Raw genomic sequence first — 20,627 nt, 5'->3', positions numbered from 1 at the left:
GAAATGGTTATCTGATACTGTCTATCTCTGGAGTAATGTCTCCTGAGATCACTACTCTGCTCCTCAGATTCACTTTCGTGCTCTTCAAATCCATGTCTTGGATGTCAGTTTTGAGATTTAATGTGACACTTAGACCTTTCCATTTCCACAGTCACCCAGGAGCTCAATAAGTCTCTATTCTTCCAGCGTCTAAGCCAAATCGCCCTAGAGATGGCCGAAAAGTCCATCAGCTGGATCTGGTATATCCCAAGGTAATCAAGTCACAACTTCAAGATTCCAAGATCCTTCCTCCCTTCCCTAAGCACCCCCAAAGACCAAAAGGCTTTGAATATTGGTTCTGCCAAAGCCACGTTTACGCAAGAGTTCACGGCCACGGTGAATCGGAAACTCGGCCACGACTATGACACTGGCATCTTCGGCACCAATGCCCGCCTTGTCTAATAGCTGTAACATCGCGGAGAGCGTCTCTCCCGTGGAAAGCACATCCTCTACAATCACCACCGATGCGCCCTTGGGGACCACATCGCGCTCCATTTCAATTCGCTTCTCTTTGAAATCACCGGTTGGCAAAGACGAGATATACGACGGGGATTTGACGACAGAAACGGTGGGTGGGGGCAGCTTACCAGCATCACGAATCAGCACCAAGGGCACATCGATCCGCGAAGCCAATGCAGACGCATAGACGAATCCGCCAACCTCACAACAAACTAACGCGTCGACTTTGGCCCAGTCCCCGGCAAAGTGGCTTTGCAGCAGAGATATGCATAAGGCGAGGCCACCAGGCTGCTGACAGATGCCTAGCACATGTCGGAAATCGATGCCCGGGCTTGGGAAGTCGGGTACCGAAAGCACCATATTGCCCAGTCGCTGCAAGTCCTCGTGGAGAAGAGGAATCAGATGAATTTCGGCAAACCTTTTTGCCGCCTCACTTCCTGTTGTATCATTGTCGAAGATGAGAGAGGGGCGGTAGTCCCAGGTTGTTAAATCTGATATGCTCTTGGTACTATCTTCATCTTTTTCTGCATTGTCGTTACAGCCGTGGCCCCCTCGGCGAAGACGCCGTGTCTGTTCATGAGTCTGGACGTGAACCTCGAGCAGTGTCCTGTCTGGTACCAAATGCGAAAAGGTAGCGACGGGCGCCTCGTCTCTCATCCCGGTGATTAGCAGCACATCTACATCTTCGACACCGCGGACCACACTCAGGAAATGCTCTGCTGGCAGCTGAGGTCGTTTCTGAACCTGTTCCTGGAAAAATGCTGTTAATGCTGGGCGGTGGTCCTCCTTGTAGGCACGGTCCGAGAGCAGGCGGCTTAGGTCCGCACCAGTGGCAGCCGCGTATTCTCGCTTTGTCGCATCACTGATGCTGACTACACGCGCCGTGAGGCCTTTTGTGAAGACGGAGGCCCAGACGCCAGCACAATAATCCTTTCCAGCGCAGCTTTTGCCCGTGACAAGAAGGATCAGCTTCTGTTTCATGGGCGTCCTCGGGAGCGGGCAGGCATAGGCTAGCACGTTATTCGGGTCCAACCGGTGCTTGAGACGGGCTAGGCGCGGGCGGTTCGGCCCGAAGGCTTTCATGGCTAGTGCGGCGTCTCTAGGATCAGGTCCAACGTCTGCTCCGTACACTCCACTACTCACGGAGAACAACTCTTTAGCGACGTTGTAAACCCATTGCACAGTATATCGTGCAATTTCGCTACCATCCTGATCGCGGGGCCAGACACCGGTTATGACACAGGAAAAGTCCCAGTCTCGACAGCCAAACGCAGTGGCTTCGGCTGCAACATCGCCAACCGCTCCGCCCCCTTGCAGCAGATGGAGATAGCAGAGTGGCGAAGGGCGAGTCCTAATGGCCGCTACCAAGCGGTCGGCGATATCTGGTTCCCCGATATCTTTCAAGAATAAACATCGCTTGAATGAGGACGTCTTGCCGCCGCCGTGCCCGCCATGCATCCCAGAAACGTATAATTCCGTCTCGAATAAACCAACACCATCGACAGCCTTGAAATCATCTCCCAGCCCCCAAATCGCCCCCACAGGTTTGGGTAGTGGTGTTGTAATGGCAAGCCCAGTCGTGGAAGATTCGATCATGATCACCCCAAGATGCATCTGGCCGGCGTCCCAGTATAGATACGCGTCTGTAGAACAGTTCCTGGGGAGCTTCCTGGCGATTTGGTTATCAAATTCGCTAAGCTTGAGCCGCGCCTCGAGGTCATTGCTCAGCGGCACAATGCAGTTTCGAGACGAGTAGGTCGGAGCCACATAAGCCTTGAAAGTTACGCTGATCACGATGCCGAAGTTGGTTCCAGCCCCTTTGATCGCCCACATAAGATCACTTTCATCTTCAGGCCGCACAGAACCAAGTGGCTGGTGTTGACTGGGTACATTGCCGATGACGAGGACCTTTCCAGAGTTAACGCTGACCACAATGGCACCGACAATGGCGTCGCAAGCGAGCCCGTGTAGCCTAGCTAGGTGCCCAATACCGCCTTGTAGCCACAGCCCCGCGCCTACGCTTGGCCGAGACCCCAAGGGTACTGTCACACCCGCCGCCATGGTCTTGCGGATGATATCCCCCGTTTTGCAGCCAGCCTCGGCGATGACCAAGGAACCTGAAGCAGAAGTAGAATTTCCTCCGTCCTCCCCTGCCGTGAGAATGTGTACTTGGTCAAAGGCGCCCATGTCGACTGAGACAACGTTGGGCCAGAGACAGTGGCCGCTGTGTCCCCCGCCAATGACGGTCAGGCTGGCCCCGTGCTTTAGAGACCACTGAACGCACTGTTGGACGTGTCGGATCTCTGTCGGCCTCATGATCGAGGCGGGGTGGTGGAGGCGAGCCTCACAGTTTTTGACCAATCTATGCCCCACAGATGGTACCTGCGCCGTCAGCTCCGGTAAAGTAGTCGCATGATGAGTAAAGGCCTCCATAACCTCGGGCGCGCTGAACAAGAGACGGTTTGGATAGGCTTCCTCGTGACGGCCCAGCGTGCGGCACACCGAACGCCATTCAACTCGTATAGCCTCGTCTACGCCTCCATCCTGCGGGATAACCCCCACGATGAAAGAAGCAAAGCAATCTAGTTCCTCATCGTTATCTGCCACGCGGATTACTCCAGTAGGGAAAGCAGCCGATCGATGGCACACCAAGCCCTCAACTTGCAGGGCCCCGTCGCGATGAAAAACCGCCACTATCCCGCCTTGTGGCTGCTCAACAAGCATCTCGAGCGCCTTTTCGATGAACTTGTGTTTTGGATTCATGCCGTACATGCTGTGGCAGAATAGGATGATGTCGTACTTTTCGTCGTCGTCGATTGTACCGGTACTAGTACCACTCCCTACTTTGTCCTCCAGAACGAATGGAACCCGATGTATGTCGGCCCTTTTTTCCAGAGAAGGCAGCGGGGCCTCTGCCCCAGACGTAGTAGAGCAAAGCCATTCTTCCAAACTCGTAGCAAACAAGCCATTAGGCTCGAACGCAGTGTATTTGCTAACCCTCTGTCTGAGATGGCCGGGAAGAGATCCAAGTACGCTCTTCGGGCCAGGTCCAATTTCTAGTACCGATAGTTGAGTACGTAAGTTGAGGAGTGGGTCTAGCAGCTGAGATAGTTGGGGGGTAATGAATTCTTGGTACGTGGTCGTCCAGCCTGAGCCCCGCGTCACGATGGCGAGGCCCGCGCTGTACTGTGTTTCAGACAACTTCCGCAGAGATTTCGACGCTGTTTTCTTGACTTTCTGCCTTAGTGCCTGCTTTAGGGATTCGAGGGTCGCCATTTTAGTTGTTTAGTACGGGTATGTGAGCAGTTCTCACTCGTGACGATGGTTGGTGTTGGTCTTGATGAGGCTAGCAGTCTTATTCAAGCGGCTTCAAGATAACCATGAAGTAGAGAAAAGAGGGTTTGTTGTTACAAACAGACCTTTGCAGTAGCGCTTTACCGAATTGGGATGCGTGGGCTGCTACCGGCTTCAAGGTGAAGGTGCAGGCAACAGCAAGTGTTTGTGGGACGCATATGCATGCGTCCAGCCGCGGCTACGGGCTTACTGGCTTATACTGCTGCCTACAAGTAAAAAGACTTCATCGCCTGGTAGATTTGCGAAACAACCAAGCTACTGGAAAGAACAGAACCTTGTAATCACTCCAATTTGGACTTGCAGTCACATTAGAAAGTGAAAACAGACTCATCCGGCTACAAAGACCTATATAAACGTAGGAACTCATATCGGGAAGAGGTCCTTCCTGGGAAATGTGATGAACTGGGGTGCCGCAGGCTCGATACAGTAAAATTACTTCAGCCTCACGCTACCAATCACTATCCAGGTTCTTTTCAAAGATCGTGTTGTAATTCTCCTGCATTGCCTCCCTGTCGCTCCCGCTGTATTCTGCTAGGTAGTCTGCTGACTCTAGTTTCTCCAAGCATCGTTGTTCTTGAACTACTATCGATTAAAAGCGAACACTTGCGCATTGTGTTTAGAAACATACCCACTTTGACTTGTTTACAGTCCATTGTCTCCACGATTGCCGTTCTAGGAATGTGGTGAAGGCACAGGTAGGCTCCCCGGATATGCTCCCCGGCGCATACAGGAATACTGAGATGAAGCACTTCCATCAATATGTTAAGCTTGAACAAGTAACTCGTCCCTTCCAATCTGGTTGTATCGATCACATGTAGAGACCGATTGCCTACTGGGCCTCCTTCTCCGCACCAAGGCTCTTTGCAACCCCAGTTTTCAGCATGCTCGCGGTCGGAGAAGAGAGAAATGAATGGCGGACTACCCCGGAAATCCCACGTAAACTGATTTCTTATGGCCTGCTTAAATTCGGTCAAGTCATTGGCGCTAAAAATCTTGGTCGTATCTGCAGCGCTCAACCCCGTAGTGCTAGAGAACACTGTTTGGCTTTCTGGATAGTTAATGCGATAAAGTCTTTTAGGGACTTTAGCTTTGGAACAAACGTATGCATCCATGGTATGTAGGAGACTGGCAGTTGTTGAAATCGAGAATGCAGTATCTTGATGATATTGCCCTCGTCTGGCTCACCGGTTTTCCTGGGGCTCTGCATCACGGGATCGAGGCCTGCATAAATGGTTTCATGTTGACGGGCCATTCGACTGCAACAAAGCGCTGCTGTTACACAGCATGATTGACGTGTCTCAAATTCAATCCACGTATGGGGGGTGGCTAATCAGAATGTCGGGATCGCCCTCTGTACTCAACGATAAGCTGCAAAGATCAAACTCCGTCTCTGATTATCAGATGACTATGGCCGCTACAAACATTATAAGCGACCCTTGGAGTATCAATCAAGAGTTTTGCAATCATTATAACTGCTAACTAACACGTTGTAGGTACTTGACATCTATCAAATTGCCAGTCACGAACGAAACTGAAGAAGGGTTGAAGGAAAAAAGATACACAAACTGACGAATATAGCGTCTAATTTAATTCGCTCTTGTTATCCTTCCAGGCTCCTGTTCGTTTCGCTTGTACATGACAAAAGGCGAGGAATGATCTGCTAGATTTACCCTGAGCTTGAGCGAAACGAGCTCGTAGCGGCTCTGACATGTTGCCCATTAACCGAGGCTATTGCATCGCCTCGAAACACCAATTCGCACAGCCTCGGCCTTTTTCATAGGCCAAGGTTTACTGCCCGGGAGGTTACTCGTGTTCGTCTTATTAAGTAAACAGTGTCGAGTTTGATTTTTAGCAACATCCACACCTCCACAAACACAATGCCACAACAAAACCTTGCAGTCGAACTCGGGACTTCAGAACCCCCGCTCCAGCACTCCGAAGACCTCGAGATGCACACTGGAACGGCCTTCTCAGATCAAACGTCCATATCTCCGCCAATCGACGGCGGCCTTGCGGCATGGCGCCTACTACTCGCGGCTTTCGTTTTCGAAGCGCTGCTCTGGGGCTTCCCTCTTTCCTTCGGCGTGTTCCAAGACTACTACATGCGCCTTCCGGCATTCAAGGATGAACCCTATATCTCCATCGTTGGTACGACGGCGTCGGGAATTTCCTATCTTGGTGCTCCTATAGCAGTACCATTTATCAGACGTTGGTCTCAATATCGTAAGCACATGATTCTGGTAGGATGGCCGCTCTGTATTCTTAGCTTAGTTGCGGGGAGTTTTGCGGACAGGTTGAGTACGCTCATATTCACGCAAGGGGTCATGTATGGCATTGGTTTCATCATCTTCTACTATCCAATTCTGTCTATGGTGGATGAGTTCTGGGTGCGAAGGAGGGGAATGGCATATGGGCTCTTGTGTAGTGCGTCTGGGGCCTCCGGCGCTGTGACACCATTGATTCTTCAGGCTTTATTACGGAGATTCGGATATCGAACGACGCTAAGGGCTGTCGCCGTGGTCCTGGTCCTGCTCACTGGTCCGTTGATTCCGCTCCTCAAGGGCCGTCCAGGACAACACAATGCGAGCCCGAGGACAGATTGGAGTTTCTGCAAAAAACGTTTGTTCTGGACCTACAGTATTAGCAATCTGCTAATGGGAATGGGTTTTTTCTTTCCTTCTTTATATTTGCCATCTTTCGCATCGTCGCTCGGGTTGAGTGTATCGAAGGGTGCATTACTTCTGGCGATCATGAGCGTCTCACAAGTTGCTGGGCAGTTCACGTTCGGTTACCTTTCTGACAAGAAGTTGTCGTTAAACGCACTCATCACAGCATCTTCATCAGTTGCTGCTATTGCGACGTTGAGCACATGGGGTCTCGCGCGTTCGTTAGTACCCCTTATTTTCTTTGCAGTTCTGTATGGCTTCTTCGGCGCTGGATATACGGCTATGTGGGCTAGGATGGTTACTGCAGTCAGTAAGGAACCTTCTGCCTCTCAGGCGATGTTTGGCCTGTTCTGCTTCGGGAAAGGCATTGGAAATATTCTTGCAGGTCCGATCAGCGCAGGCTTGTTGAGCGGGTCTAATGACACTGGAGGCTACGGGAATGGAATGTACAAGGCAGTCGTTATTTTTACTGGTGGTTCTCTGCTGCTCAGTGCTGGCAGCTTAGGTACCATCTACTTCAGAGTAAAGTTTTAATAGAAGACTAGAAAGACGGTGCTTCAAATTTCGACACCGAGAATGAGAACTGTATTCCCTTAAGCGACAGTATAATTTTCTACATGAAGTATCAACACGAAAAGGGGCATCTGAACAGTTGGTAATCAACATCAACGTAATATATATGAGGACACTTATATGGCACTAGCACCCTCATACTAATGTCCGTTAAGATGACGTTGAGATAATACAGGCATCAGTGATCACCGTACTATGGCCCCAACAAGATCAGAACTGTTGACAGAAAAACTCGTTCGTCAACGAAGAGTTTTACCCCGCATGGCCCCCTCGAACTAGGTAGTAGGCTTTTCTACTTTAGGACTAGCATATTCGCTATTTTTATCAGCTCATGAGACCTACCGAATGCCGAGGGCGCCCATGGCGGATTGTAGTGACTTTTACTAGTACATCGTCAACTTCGATTGTGATAATACCATCATCTATGCCAAAGAACATGTCAGAAATCCGACCTCTTATCACCACCACCCCAGCGCCGAACGATGCCACTTACGAGCCGCTTGGCGACGGGCTCTTTAAACTAACTTTGAGCCGCGAAAACAAAGCCGAAGTCTTCGATTACGCTATATCCAAGCTCTCTGAAAGCGACTATGAATCCGCTCTCATACTTCAAAACCTCACCACGTGGAATCCGTCCGTTGCATCCCTATTCACCAAACGATCCTCCACCACTATCCTAGATACACCATTCCGCCTCATTTTCCCCAACTCTGCCCTCCCTTCCTTCGACGAGACAGGCCTATACGTCCGCCAATATCTTGCTATATCATACTGCTGGCGTTCGGAAGATTTCCTGCCCGAGGGGTATAGAAAATATGGCAATTGGCCCATTAGCAAACCCTTCGTCGAAGCTATTCTAAGTGATAAGGATCATCCCCGCGAGGGTATCTGGATAGATCAACTCTGCATTGACCAGAATTCTTTGGCCGATAAAAAGATATCCGTTGCTGCGATGGATGTCATTTATCGCTCGTGTATACGACTCGTGGTCTTGCTAGAAGACGTATTCCTTGACGAGCGGGAAGCAGTACTACATGAAAAATACGATCCCACTAAGATGAAGTTTGAGAGGACATGGAGACCCGAAGGGGATGAAAGAGGCGTCTTTGCGAGTTTTTATAACAAAGTTAATGCCGCGCGGTGGTGGGAAAGGGCATGGTGCTTCCATGAGTTCAATGTCAATGAGCCGTGGAGTGATAAAAGGCAGTGTAATGTGATTCACAATGCTACATTCATTGTGAATGGACCTTTAGGATCGACAGTCAAGATTAAATGGGTTAATCTCCAACTCATCATGGGAAGTGCGTTATATGTCCTCCCTGATCCGAGGAGTAATGTATTAAGTTCGTTCAAAGGCCTGGGGAATTTTACTGGTGTTGGCAGAGGAGATGATCGGGAGAATGGATGGAGGAGTAGCTTCATGGCGAAGTATAATGGCGTAGGTCAGAAAGGGTGCACCCACTGGGCTGATCGTCTGAGCATTATGATCAATATGTGTGGGGTAGGACTTGCATATATGGGACAGGAACTAAAGAGCAAAGAGGAAGTTCTGTATCTCAGCGCCTTGCTCGCCCTTTCGGCCGGAGAAGTATACCCGCTGAGCATGATCGATGGACAGTCACTCACGTTGAATAACAGTCCAACATGGTTAGCACGAAGCATTGCAGTAGGAGATACCGCAATTCCCAGGTTCAAACTCGGAAGCGTCAACGGCATTTATAGCGTATCAACACAGGAAATTGAGCTAGATATGATCTTCCTTAACGCAGCAGGGGTAATTGTCAAGGATGCAGATCTCAAACCTACGTACGACATCTTTCCCAAGACTATAAAGACTACACAGCCTGCGACCCATGTCCCAGAACCGTATCTCGGGACCACAATGAACGCCCTCCCCGATACGTCCCTCGACAAATCTCGCCGCCGTTTCCTTGCTGGCTGTATTATAAACGGGCACACCTTCACTGTCAGGCTATGGAGCCAGCTGAAGCGCGACGTTCTGGTACCGAACTACAATATTGGTGTATTTAAAGACCTGGCGCCTAACCCTTTTCTAAATACGGCAGCACGGAATTTTATAGCACAACTCCTACCGGTCTCAGCACTACTAGGAATACCCCCACCCCCCACATTTACTCTTGAAGACGCCCAGCTGTTTTTGACATGGCTCACCGACCCGCGATCTATGTACTACATCAGCGCCAACACGTTCCATCTGAAATGCACACGCGATAATCACGGAGCATTTGTCACTGCCATGTCTATCAACGAGCACTTTAGTGATGGGCCGGCTGGGGAGCTACGAGCTGCTGTGCCAACTGATTTACTAGATGCGACGTGCATACCGTTGAGGGTGTGGATTCTGCGACCTGCAAAGGGTGAGCAAGGAGAGGGCAAGTGGAGACTTGTGGGGAAGGCATTGTTACTCGGTGAGCCAGATTTGATGAGCGAGGCGAGAGGTAGCGGGGGGAGGGAGGATGCAGTGGTGTCGTTGAAGGAGAAGACCGTTGTTGGTGGTTGATGTTCAGTTATATAGTAAAGTTATGTCATAGTTTGCTCCAGGTTGTTGAAGATTTTGGCAAGGTCTTTGCTACAAGATGTAGTTATACGCCACAGCTATCTTCGTTACAAACTTTCTACCACCTCTATTTCTTAGATTTCTTGTACATCAATGCAGAAGTCACAAACTGCTTTAATATATGTCCTAAATTGTAAGCCCCATCCCATCGCGAGCCAAAACCGTAGTTTTAGCCCTCCTTGGCTTCTCCTTGGCAAGTTCAAAAGAATGTGGCACCCAGAAAATATAGCCAGTTGGGCTGGCTGGTGGTGGAAATTCTGTTCCAACTAATGCTTTATATCAAAGTTTCGACACTAGGTATTTGAATTAGAGGTCATACAGTACCGACATTTTGTGAGTCTATAGCTGCAGCATCGCGGCTTTGCCTGGACACGTTATTTTAATGATCTACAGAGGACGAGGAAGTTATGCAGTCCACGTTTGAAGTCATTTAAATTATATAAATGTGTTCTATGTAAGCTACTGCAGTACCTCGGATTGATTTCAATATACAGGTTCCGGAGTCAAAATTTGTTATGATAAGGCTGGCTATCTGTCAATGATATGACTTTTCTTCTATTAAACTGGCAAAAACAAAGGTCTCGCGTACGTGGTTATGTAAAGACGAAGTCCGCCAAGCTCAAAATACCTCTTCCTTTCATTTCCTTTCAATCTAAAGCATACACCTGCTAGTCGGTATTATCACTATCCTCACTTTCAGAGCTATAAGTATCTAGGTCCATCACCTCGCTCCACGACTGCGGTGGGTTCTTACAATTTGCGGTCCCGCAAAGACACGGCTTATCCGGCGTTTCAAACCACTTATCCCCATAATCGATGGTAATTTCCTCGCCTATTTCGATTGTACGCGTGGTTTCCACATATACGATGCGGTGCTTCATGCCACAGATTCCCTCCACTAACTGCGCGTTAAAATTACAAGAGTGATTGAAGAAGCGGCAGACTGAACCGGTATAGGTAGCGTCGAGCCATGCAGTAGATCGTTGTTTATCATCGGATTCGTAGTCCCCGATTGCGATGCCAGAATGGTACTGCTCTGCATCATCTTCGGCATCCTCATTTCGGGGTATGATCTTCCCGGTAAACTCCCCAATTGGCGTATTGGCCGGTATCGCATTACGCGCAAAAGCACCGCATCCTTTGTCCTCGGCGTCTCGAAGCAGGATATTTTCCAGCCAGAATTTGAACATCTTCGCGGCCCAAGTTTGGTGGCTACAGCGACATTTCCGGATGTTTTCCTCATGGTTGACGCAGACTTCGAGGAGGTCTGGGTTACCAACTAGATCCTCGACGCGCAATGGTGGCCAACGAGTCCCTTTGAAGCCTGATGGCTTCTTCTGGCCCTGCCAGTCTTCAACTTCTAGCACATTTGCAGACGCAAGAGTAGAAAAGAATCGCTTACCTGCCACAGTGGTTGATATTTTCGCAACTGGAAGGCCGTTCTTATCTTGTGAGTAGAAGTGGAGTGGACCGTCCAGCTCCGGGTCGTAAATTTGCTTCAGCAAGGTATTAACCTCTCGTCTTGAAGGAGTTTTGCTATTGTTTCGTCGTGACTGGATGGCCTTGAAAACTTGGTTCTGAGTCGACATCTTGTATTACGTACTTGAAGATATAGCTTAGGATTCTGTTGGGGTATTATAAAACCATGTGGAAACTTATGGGACAGTTTATACATGAATAAGGGTCAGTGATCTCATGCACTGTATAGTTATATTGTGTATACTTTGAAGAGCATTGTGAGGTGATAAAGTGCACATAGCTGGCTCATCAGCCTCTTTATACCGACACATTGTATTTCGAGTTGCGAATAAGGAGCAGGGTTGAATTGAGACATTGTGTTGTGTTTTAGTCATCTGGACAAAGCCATCAGATACTGACTCAGAAGCTACTCCGTGACTCTCAATCTTCGAAATCACTCAAACTATGTGCCACTAGCTCAGCCAGCAGATGTCTTGAACATGAATTAGTGTCACGTGAATTATCATCTTAACACTAATAGAGATGGAAGATAAGTTGGGAACTGGGGGCCTTTGTCATTGTGCAATAATACCATGGGCGACTCTCTAGGCTGCTTATGTTCAGACATCAGGTAGTGATGGGTCGGTTAAGCCGATGGTGCTTGAGCCATGCAAGGACTAAGACCGATGTTCATGATCTAGCTCACAAATTATACCCTAGCGATGTAGCTTGGGGTGGCAGCTATGTTAGGGCGGTTTATATGGTGGTAATTCCAAGAATCTCAGTGCTAAAGGCAATGACGAGGAAGGTTTGAGATCGAGTAGTTAGATTATTTCGATTATTTGCAGTTGGAAAGCTATGATGAATAGAATTAAATCTAGTAAGAAAATATATATGCGACGGGGCCTAATGGAAGGACTTGGAGGCCTTCTTAATTGTACAAGAGACCAGCTTACGGAGAAATGCTGGAGTGTTAATGACGACTTAATATGGGGAGAGTCAGTCCGTGTCAAAAGTGGCATAGCCGTATAGTGAATGCGAGGAACGTGCCCAAATGTGCGCGTATCTAACACTATATTCCCGTCTACCCGGCGCATCACTAGTTGAAACCCGGTGTTTAGATCAAATCGGTACGCCGAATGCATGGAAGTCCCGCCGTATTCAAAACTATAAAGACCATACACACACTTGGATCTGGAATCAATCCAGGCAATAATAACTATGCTTCGGATAACCCTCACGCTGCTCCTCGCGGCCGCCGCATCAGCCCAAAAGCTCTCCTCAAAGCTCACACAGATCACCGAATTCGGCCCTAACCCTCGCAATGTCTCGATGTACATCTATGTGCCAGCCAGTCTCCCTCCCAACCCACCGATTCTAGTAGCCCCACACTGGTGTCACGGCACCGCTCAGCAAGTCTTCAATGGCCGCCCATGGGCTACATTAGGCGATCAGTATGGCTTCATTTCCATCTACCCGAATACATCAAACCTAGCAGACCAGTGCTGGGACGTCAGCAGCAAAGAGTCGCTAAGTCATGATGGCGGAGGTGATGCATTAGGCATCGTTTCGATGGTTCGATGGACCCTAAAGAAATACAATGCAGACAAAAATCGAGTATTCGTCACCGGAACCAGCTCAGGAGCCATGATGACCAATGTCCTCGTGGGAAGCTACCCCGATATTTTCGCTGCGGGAAGTGCATGGGCTGGCGTGGCATTTGGTTGTTTCGCTGGCAACGGATACGGTGAATGGAGCGATGCCTGCGCGACGGGGAAAATCATCAAAAGCGGGAGTGATTGGGCTGCTGTGGTGAAGAATGCGTATCCAGGGTATTCAGGCTTCAGGCCAAAGCTGCAAACTTTGCATGGAACGGCAGATAATGTGCTTTACCCGCAGAACTTAAAGGAGCAGGTCAAACAGTGGACTAGTGTGTTTGGCGTTAGTGAGACACCGACTGAAGTTACCAAAGACACCCCGTTGAAGGGGTGGACTCGATCGCGGTACGGGAAGAAATTTGAGGCTTACGAGGCGGCTGGTGTGGATCATAATATTCCGACTCAAGCTGATGTGGTCATGGATTTCTTCGATTTGAAATGCAAGAGTTCAAATTGTTATTCAAGAAGGTCTAGATAAAAAGAGTGATCTGTTCTCAACGCGCGAAGACGAATACTAGCCATATATACGAATTGTTTCCAAGATAATCTACTGTAAATGCACCCTCCCTACGTCTTTACCCCCGCTCTCTAGTCCCGTAGGCACCTAAACACACGGAGATAGCTTTATATAGCCATAATAATGTTTCATGGTGGGGATGGTCTTCCAGGAAGTGCTCCAGCGAAGCCAGCGCACTTATCATCTCGTAAGGGCGTTTGCTTGCCATCGCAGGTACAGACACAAGCCGGGTCAACCGCATTTCCATTAGCAAATGGCTTGCGGCATTGGTCACTGTGGTAAATTGTTAGTCATTACAAGTATGCAAAGAAAAGTGCGGCCGTTAGGAGGGATCAGGAAGGCCCATGCTACTTACGTCAGGTCGCAACCCCCTTTGGAAGTGAAGTCTCCACCAACATAATCGCATTTAACCACTGGATGGAAATGGGAATCCAATGGGAGGAAGTGCCTTGTACAACCATAAGGCATTCCAGTAGAACCCTGGAGATCGCGTTCGTTCTTTGGGAAACTGGTAGACGCGACTTCAACGTTTTGGTTATTGGTTTTCGGTTCGTCGGCGTTGGCGCCCGCTTTGCTCCATTCCCACTTTACGTCGAACCAGTAGTACAGGAAGAACCATGAGTAGTTGTCCGCTTCTGTGCATTAGCATGTAATTTGACGGGGTTGTCTTTATGTGGAACGCACCATTGTGTCTGACCGCAGTGTTCGCTTTAGGCCTGTCTCGACGAGCATAATCACGGCAACGACCTTCCCCGTAAATTTGAAGGTCTGCACCCCCTGGTGTCAGTTTTCCAATCACATCCTCAACTAATTGACGTTAGACTATTTGAAAACCAATGGGTATTAACTGGGTTAGTCAACATACTGTGTCTTGGCTTGTAGCTGACGATGTCGACATGCATAAGCTCATGAGCAAGTACGCGCTCGTATGTATCCAGGTCACCAATATGAGCGAAAGTTGTCTTCTCTCCTTTGGTTCTGTCCTCGAGATATTTCAGCTTATCCGATGTGAAGAAGTACGGGCAAAATGCGATGGTCCAGCGTTCGACTAAAAGTAATCAGCACAAAAGTCATCCGCTAGTTTTTTGAGAAAGGGAGAAAGCCTACAGGAACTACCCTGAGGAGCAACGGTGATAGCACCACTAGCATCTAATTAGAATCGCGTTTGCTTCTATAGGTATGACAGGGAGGGGCTCATACGTGATACCAGAACTACAGAGCTTTTCTCCGTCGACTTGCGCCTTATAATTGCAGGTAAAGTGAATTTTCTTTGCGTTACTTGTGCTGGAAGAATGTCCCTCTCTGGGGTACTTTTGTACTTGGACAAGATTGTCTAAGAATACTAGTCAGCAACTGTAGGTAATCGAAATAGTAGGCAGGTTTGTACTGACGCTCAATCTGGGTCGCGTATTCAATATCTTGGAATCCGTTACTCAGCCACCACTGATAGTCCCCAAAGTAGCGATTCCAGCCTTGCGTATATTTGTATTCCTTCTTCTTCTCTGGGTCTCCAAAGGGTAGATCCAGCATGGACATCGCTGCTCGAGTAGTGTAGATAAGCTTGTCGAGCTGCCCCGCGTTGCAATCCTTGAAAGCATTATCCCACAAGATCCCTTTGAACTCTTTGTTCAAGTCATCGAGGTTCCAGTTCTCTCTTTTCGAGATCGCATCGTTGTTCTGAGGACCTTGGGTCGATTGAACGGGAGAGGCAGTTGTGAAAGCTGCAAGTTGAGCAAAAAACACCAGAGATTCAAGTCGAACCATCTTGCTGAGAGGCAAAGGTGCTCGGAACGAGACAGCCAACTACTGAGTATCGGGAGGAGGTTTGAAGAGTCAGGAGTATGATGAGGTACTTGACCGCAGGACGAACGAGCTTATATACTCAAAAGTTCCTAATGGGCCCCAAACATCATGCTCATACGGGTGTGGTAACGTGCCAACTGAGATACACCAACCAACAGCATGTAAGACATACTGGGAGAGCGTTGCTTGCTGATACCACTATGTCATCCTATGGCAGGTGCTAATGCTAGTCACTAGTCACTAGTCACCGCCTATAGATAGCTCGGCGCCTGAGTATACCACCACATCAATCATACACTGTACTCTAAATTTTCATGCCTCTTCTAAGCCGAGTCCATCGCAGCCAGGGTAGCTTTGCTTGATTCTCAGCTGCCAAAACGATAGTCTGGGGAGATGTTGGGTGGCCTTAAGAATACGCGAGGGCGGTTAAAGCTCTCGATGAGCCCCAAACTATATTTACCAAGAGGCGGCACAGTAATGTTCGAATACCCCCAAACCTGAGGTGGTATTGCGAGGGCGTCTATACAGGGGCTGTGTATTCGATGTAGGGGGGAAGAAACTACCTTCTCGTAGTCGTATGACGATACAAGTAGTTCAATGTTCAAGAAGTCGTGTAGTCGTACTTCTGTGCATATAGTAGATAGTATGTGCCAGGCTACACTCTTAGCTGAATAATATGTATTCTCGGGAACATAATGAGCGTCGTAGTCTGGCTGAAAGTCGTTGAACATGGTTGTGTTCTAGTAGTAAGAACACGCCCCGTCCAGGGCCATGGGGTGGCCAACGTAGGATGTCACTGGATAGTGTACTAATCGAACACTAGATCTTCTAGGAAGGGGCTGTAACTCTACCCAGGATTCATGTATGCATGTTTATCCCCACCCCTGTGGGTGGCCTTTGCGAAGATGCACGATCGGAGCTGTTGATTGGTGTCGAGGCGTCAGATTTATGTGACGTCACAGAACGGTTGGGGAAGAATCCCTGTACATGCACTCTTCTACCCAGCCGCCCGGATGACAAGTAAATTGGATGTCTCGGTGTAGGGCGAGGCTTAAGTCTGAGTCAGCTCGTAAATTTGTCGCCCCCAAGCTGATTGTAAGTCTGCCTTCGCGAAACCTTGATTCAGTTAGACGGCCTCGAAGCCGCACGTGGTCGGCCCCGCAACACTAGAACTGCATCTGCACAATCCCTTCTCATTCTTATTATCATTTACATTGTAAACATTTGCGCCAACATGCACGGCCCACTCAAAGATCCTATTGGGCTTACTTTCACCCCGACCACCATCGTTGCATCTCGGATTGATGCCTCTGGGTCTACCGTGCTAGCGAAACACCCAGTCAGTCCCGATTTCCAGACTTACTATGACGAAGCGGTCCGCAACTACGGAACACCGTCTGATGGATCTCGCGATATCGAAAATGTGAAGGCTATGTTCAAACACGCCATCGCTCCACTCACGGCAACCTTGAGTCAACAGCTGGGTCACAAGCCTGAATATGCAGCTCTCTTCCTACCTTCCGTACTGGATGACGAGATAAGACGAGCTGGCATCGACGCGATCAAGGAAGACTTGCCCAACCTCGACCAGCGGCCCATCAAGTGGGGTCCGTCCCACATGGCTATGTGTCAAGGGTGGGAGTTTTTGGAGGGTAAATATCTGAGCCGGCCACTTGATCAGTGTAACGATGATGGCCCAATCAACTTGATCTTGGTACTAGAGTACGAAGAAAGCTACCTGTGGGCTTACCTCAAGGAAGTGGATTGGGACGCGAGGGTCTTCCCTACGTGTCTTGAGAGGTTCGGCAAGGAATGTGGAGAACGTTATCGTGAGGTTGGTCTAACTAAGATTCGCCTTTGATGTTTGCATGAGCTGACACAGGCTGCAGGATATCGGTGCGGACGCCTACCATGAAAGAGTAAGCAACTTCGTCGATGACTTCGTCAACAATCAGGCTTTGCAGGGGTATAACCGTGACGACATTCGAGCTATTGTAATCGCCGGGGAAGCCTCTACAGATGCAGTCACTGAGCTGGGAAGGATCGCACATAAGGCGGTGGAAACAGAGACTGTCAAAGTTCTGTCAGATATCGAAACATCGGAAGTAGTGGCACACGGTGCAGCTGTGTGGGCCAAGCTTTTTGGGCGAGCTTACAACGATTCAGGTTGTATGCTCGAATTTCTAACAGACGAGGAATACGACGCCTGGGTTACACGTATGGAGAAAGAAGGCCATAAGAGTGAGGAAGATGTGGAAAACAAGCCACAGCCATTGTTAGGATGGGAGGACAGCAAATAGATTACCGCAGAATCTCTGCATACATTTCACCCATACAAAGAGTTGTAATTGTTACGGTTTTCACTGTGTTGACATTTGTTTGGGTTACTTGAGTAATTAAATTTTGCAGCCTCCTAATGCGTACGAACAACGGAACGCGCTGCAATCACACGTGTAAGCCCTGAAATACACTCCATGAATAGCGCATGGTAAATCAAACTGCGTGTTATTCTACTGACCTTCACCTCAAGTTTGCAAGCCTCCCGACCCCGTGATTGATTAGATAGCACCACAATGCCACCCTTACTACGTTCTGAATACCGATCTTCCTTCAAAGTGCGCAACACGCAACTGAGGTCAGTTGCTTGAATCTATCACTAGCATAGGGGATATAAACTGAGCCATGAACTGCGAACTGATTATTTTCATGAAAGGGACATTTTACACGCCACCCATTTTTATTTGACTAATCTACATTTTGTATCCACCTGCACCAACCCCAGCAGGATCCGTATCCAACACCGCAACACTGAGTTGCGGCATACTGAACTCAAAAGCCCCGCTGCTTCCCGCCGAAAGCAGCGTAGTCGTCGTGTTGACAATATTGATACCCGTAAACGGATCATTGTACATGTACGGATCGCCAACAGCGTTCGTCAACAACGTAAAGTTCGCCTTGGTACCCGGTGTAACGCCCTGGAAGTGCACAGAAACAGGCACATCTACACCGTTCGTAGTATTGAACACAGCGCCCTTCCATACTAGTGCACCACTCCTCTTGTCGTCTTTTCCAGCACCCCAGTAGAGCGGTCCGTAGCTGGAGTTAGAAGTAGTTGGCAAAGTGCTCGAAATGGGGTGGTGAGCGAAGAGAGACCAGCAATACCAGGTAACCGCCTTGGTCGTCAGTTTCGGATCCGCGCCATACTGTAGTAGCGTAATAGGCCATTGGAATCGGTTCACGTTCTTCAATACTGGCGCGTAGAATGTGCCCGGGATGCGGTCAGAGTTTCTTTCATACCCGATGAGAGAGACGGCTTCGCCAACGGCGCCAATCCACCATGGGTACTTGTATAGAGTTCCGTTCCAGCGTATTCCTCCGTTGACGTGCGTGGCTGCGACTTCCCCGATGATATGGCCAATGTCGTTGTCGAATCTGTTGAATTCTTCGACCAGGTCATCGGGTTCGCGGTACGGGTGGTAGTCTCCGATCGCACCCTTTGGAAATTCAAGTCCGTTGACCTTATTCGGGCCTGTGGTCGGGCCTCCTGGGGCGGGGTCGCTCGATGCACCCGACGCAATGACTTGGATGTGTGGGTATGCGGCGGTGATGGCGTCGAAGAACATGGGGAATCGGTACTCGCGGTACGAGTTCCACCCACCAGGGAATCCGGCAAGCCAGTCCTCGTTGCCGACCTCGACGTAGTTGAGCTCGAAAGGCTCGGGATGGCCGAGCGCGGCGCGACGTGCGCCCCAGGTGGAGTTTGCTGGGCCGGAAACAAATTCGATTTCGTCGAGGGCGTCGTCGATGAAGGGTTGGAGGTCCTCCTTGGCAGTTACTCCCCCGTCAAGTGCGAGGCCAGCCCAGACACCAAGCACTATCACGACTATTAGTATATGTCACCATTTAGCTGTAGGTACACCACATACCAATCTGCAAATTCATGTCCTCGGCCCATTCAAGGTACTCCATGATCCCAAGACCGTGCGTCTGCTGGTAACCCCAGGTGCCCTGGAAGCCTGGCCGGGTGTTCAGGGGACCAAGCGTGTCCTTCCAGTCCCAGCGAGTGTCGTTCGTAAGGCCCTCGAGCATATTGCCACCAGGGAAACGAAGGAAGTGCTGAATGCTACATCAGTTATTTGCGCTTAAAGTTATTGTGCTTGGAATAACGTACGGGGTTCATGTCAGCAAGCGCTTGAGCGATGTCAACCCTCAGTCCATTCTTGCGGTTCTTGTATGTCGGTGGAAAGAGACTGATGAGATTGAAGTCAAGCGCGCCTGATTTCGTGCCTTTGGGATCGAAGGTGATTGAGAATGTGTTGTTCGAGTTGGGCGCATCCCTTTCAGGCACAAGCTCAAAAGTATGCTCGGTCCACTTATTCGCAACAGCCTTTGACTTTACTTCGACTGACCCGAAAATATCACTAGTCAGGTTCGACTCGAGAGCTGCGGTGAACGATCCATTGTAAGCGCCCTTGACCCAGAAAGATCCTGTGTACTTTTGTTGCCGGACATCAATGCCCCAGTAGCCCTCATTCTTGAAACCAGCCTTGCCGGTCTTATTAGTAGCGGTAACTCGCAAGGAGGCAGGTAACGCTTTCGAAAGCGGTGCCGTTCCGTTCTGGATGCTGAATTTTGCGCCATTGACAGGAAAGTAGTGGGCCGTTGACACTGGGAACCTTTTGCTGTACTGGAAAGCGCGGTTCTGTATCAATTCCGCGTAGATGCCGCCGTCGCCGGAATTATTAATGTCCTAAACCTAGTCAGCAAAGCAGTTGAAGTCAAACAGATCTGTGAGCTCACCTCATGAAGAAAACCGTAACCGTAAGGATGTCCAAACTTGCCGGTGACATTGCCTCCAGAAGATTGCACGAGGACGTCTACGGCGAGAGAGGACGTGATGCAAGTAGCGGCAACCAATGCCTGCTTGAGGGATACCATCTTGACTACTGAAGTATCTGCTGCTTCACGAGCACCCAAGGGCCATGCCATGAATAACTCTTATACCATGAGATCTGCATTTCCCCATTCCCCGGGCCTCCACATCTTGCTAGACCCACTTAATATACGATCCCCACTGTCGTCATGATGTTTCCGGAGAAACGCATGCGCGGAAGGGGCGCGATGTGCGTGCGCCACCCGCCATTGGAGGAAGTTTGGCGTTCCTGGGCGGAAGAACTCGCGATAGTTGCTGGCGATCCATGTCGACGGATGCATTACCCCTCTCGAAAGTGACGTGATGCGGCTGTCTGCGAGGCTATTCAATCCTTTCGTGAGATAGAGCCATAGCACAGAATATCTCTGGGGTTTCGGGACGTCTACCTCAATGGTTAATCTTGCCGTGTCGACGAAAGTTGCCGAATTGTTGCTCGTTCGAGAAAGGTCAAGCTAGCCCCCGTAACCGAGGCTCATATCGTGAAATCATTACAGTAAACTCCACAGTCTGTGCAAGCATGGTACGGGTTTCGTGAGATTCCCTATAGCTAGTTACTGTTGAGATTGCGGACACCATGTTAGTAAGAGGT

General features: G+C 49.4%; 9 protein-coding genes across 9 annotated transcripts; 4 read left to right on the top strand and 5 right to left on the bottom strand.

Annotated features, from left to right (window-relative positions):
• Positions 1–61: 61 nt before the first annotated feature.
• On the bottom strand, positions 62–4,216 carry K460DRAFT_414722 (phosphoribosyl transferase domain protein). Its single transcript, XM_040937697.1, has one exon. The coding sequence runs from the start codon at positions 3,772–3,774 to the stop codon at positions 298–300; it is 3,477 nt and encodes a 1,158-aa protein (XP_040790673.1). The 5' UTR covers positions 3,775–4,216; the 3' UTR covers positions 62–297.
• Positions 4,217–4,484: 268 nt separating this feature from the next.
• On the bottom strand, positions 4,485–4,964 carry K460DRAFT_264164 (uncharacterized protein; the record flags this gene model as incomplete). Its single annotated transcript, XM_040927488.1, has 1 exon — positions 4,485–4,964. A coding segment is annotated over one exon (480 nt), but the record flags the coding sequence as incomplete, so codon positions are not given.
• A 765-nt stretch (positions 4,965–5,729) lies between these two features.
• K460DRAFT_393272 (MFS general substrate transporter) lies at positions 5,730–7,052 on the top strand (the record flags this gene model as incomplete). The annotated part of the gene is made up of 2 exons (XM_040935931.1): positions 5,730–6,075; positions 6,124–7,052. The coding sequence occupies 2 exons, from the start codon at positions 5,730–5,732 to the stop codon at positions 7,050–7,052; spliced, it is 1,275 nt and encodes a 424-aa protein (XP_040790671.1).
• Positions 7,053–7,499: 447 nt separating this feature from the next.
• On the top strand, positions 7,500–9,774 carry K460DRAFT_364098 (uncharacterized protein). Its single transcript, XM_040932943.1, has one exon. The coding sequence runs from the start codon at positions 7,528–7,530 to the stop codon at positions 9,610–9,612; it is 2,085 nt and encodes a 694-aa protein (XP_040790670.1). The 5' UTR covers positions 7,500–7,527; the 3' UTR covers positions 9,613–9,774.
• A 563-nt stretch (positions 9,775–10,337) lies between these two features.
• Positions 10,338–11,258, bottom strand: K460DRAFT_353134 (SET domain-containing protein; the record flags this gene model as incomplete). Its single annotated transcript, XM_040931695.1, has 2 exons — positions 10,338–11,020; positions 11,072–11,258. 2 exons carry the CDS (start codon positions 11,256–11,258, stop codon positions 10,338–10,340), a joined length of 870 nt encoding a protein of 289 aa, XP_040790669.1.
• A 1,090-nt stretch (positions 11,259–12,348) lies between these two features.
• Positions 12,349–13,263, top strand: K460DRAFT_375029 (carbohydrate esterase family 1 protein; the record flags this gene model as incomplete). The annotated part of the gene is made up of 1 exon (XM_040934727.1): positions 12,349–13,263. The coding sequence occupies one exon, from the start codon at positions 12,349–12,351 to the stop codon at positions 13,261–13,263; it is 915 nt and encodes a 304-aa protein (XP_040790668.1).
• Positions 13,264–13,430: 167 nt separating this feature from the next.
• K460DRAFT_403404 (uncharacterized protein) lies at positions 13,431–15,066 on the bottom strand (the record flags this gene model as incomplete). The annotated part of the gene is made up of 7 exons (XM_040936622.1): positions 13,431–13,575; positions 13,658–13,934; positions 13,987–14,109; positions 14,168–14,350; positions 14,410–14,444; positions 14,503–14,635; positions 14,694–15,066. 7 exons carry the CDS (start codon positions 15,064–15,066, stop codon positions 13,431–13,433), a joined length of 1,269 nt encoding a protein of 422 aa, XP_040790667.1.
• A 1,450-nt stretch (positions 15,067–16,516) lies between these two features.
• K460DRAFT_308018 (uncharacterized protein) lies at positions 16,517–17,415 on the top strand. The gene is made up of 2 exons (XM_040930089.1): positions 16,517–16,939; positions 16,995–17,415. Exons 1-2 carry the CDS (start codon positions 16,538–16,540, stop codon positions 17,403–17,405), a joined length of 813 nt encoding a protein of 270 aa, XP_040790666.1. The 5' UTR covers positions 16,517–16,537; the 3' UTR covers positions 17,406–17,415.
• A 440-nt stretch (positions 17,416–17,855) lies between these two features.
• Positions 17,856–20,043, bottom strand: K460DRAFT_279503 (glycoside hydrolase family 51 protein; the record flags this gene model as incomplete). Its single annotated transcript, XM_040928333.1, has 4 exons — positions 17,856–18,979; positions 19,032–19,221; positions 19,277–19,855; positions 19,906–20,043. The coding sequence occupies 4 exons, from the start codon at positions 20,041–20,043 to the stop codon at positions 17,856–17,858; spliced, it is 2,031 nt and encodes a 676-aa protein (XP_040790665.1).
• Positions 20,044–20,627: the final 584 nt, after the last annotated feature.

This window comes from Cucurbitaria berberidis (assembly GCF_010015615.1).
Source record: "Cucurbitaria berberidis CBS 394.84 unplaced genomic scaffold K460scaffold_2, whole genome shotgun sequence".
NCBI classification, from domain to species: Eukaryota; Fungi; Ascomycota; class Dothideomycetes; order Pleosporales; family Cucurbitariaceae; genus Cucurbitaria; species Cucurbitaria berberidis.
The sequence above is the reverse complement of the archived record's forward strand: the minus strand, read 5'-3'. Positions and strand labels throughout refer to the sequence as shown.

Coding starts and splice junctions, on each gene's coding strand:
- K460DRAFT_414722 (XM_040937697.1), bottom strand. CDS start 3,774: ATGGCGACCCTCGAATCCCTAAAGCAGGCACTAAGGCAGAAAGTCAAG.
- K460DRAFT_308018 (XM_040930089.1), top strand. CDS start 16,538: ATGTTCAAACACGCCATCGCTCCACTCACGGCAACCTTGAGTCAACAG. Junction 16,940..16,994: donor GTGGAGAACGTTATCGTGAG/GTTGGTCTAACT, acceptor CACAGGCTGCAG/GATATCGGTGCGGACGCCTA.
- K460DRAFT_364098 (XM_040932943.1), top strand. CDS start 7,528: ATGTCAGAAATCCGACCTCTTATCACCACCACCCCAGCGCCGAACGAT.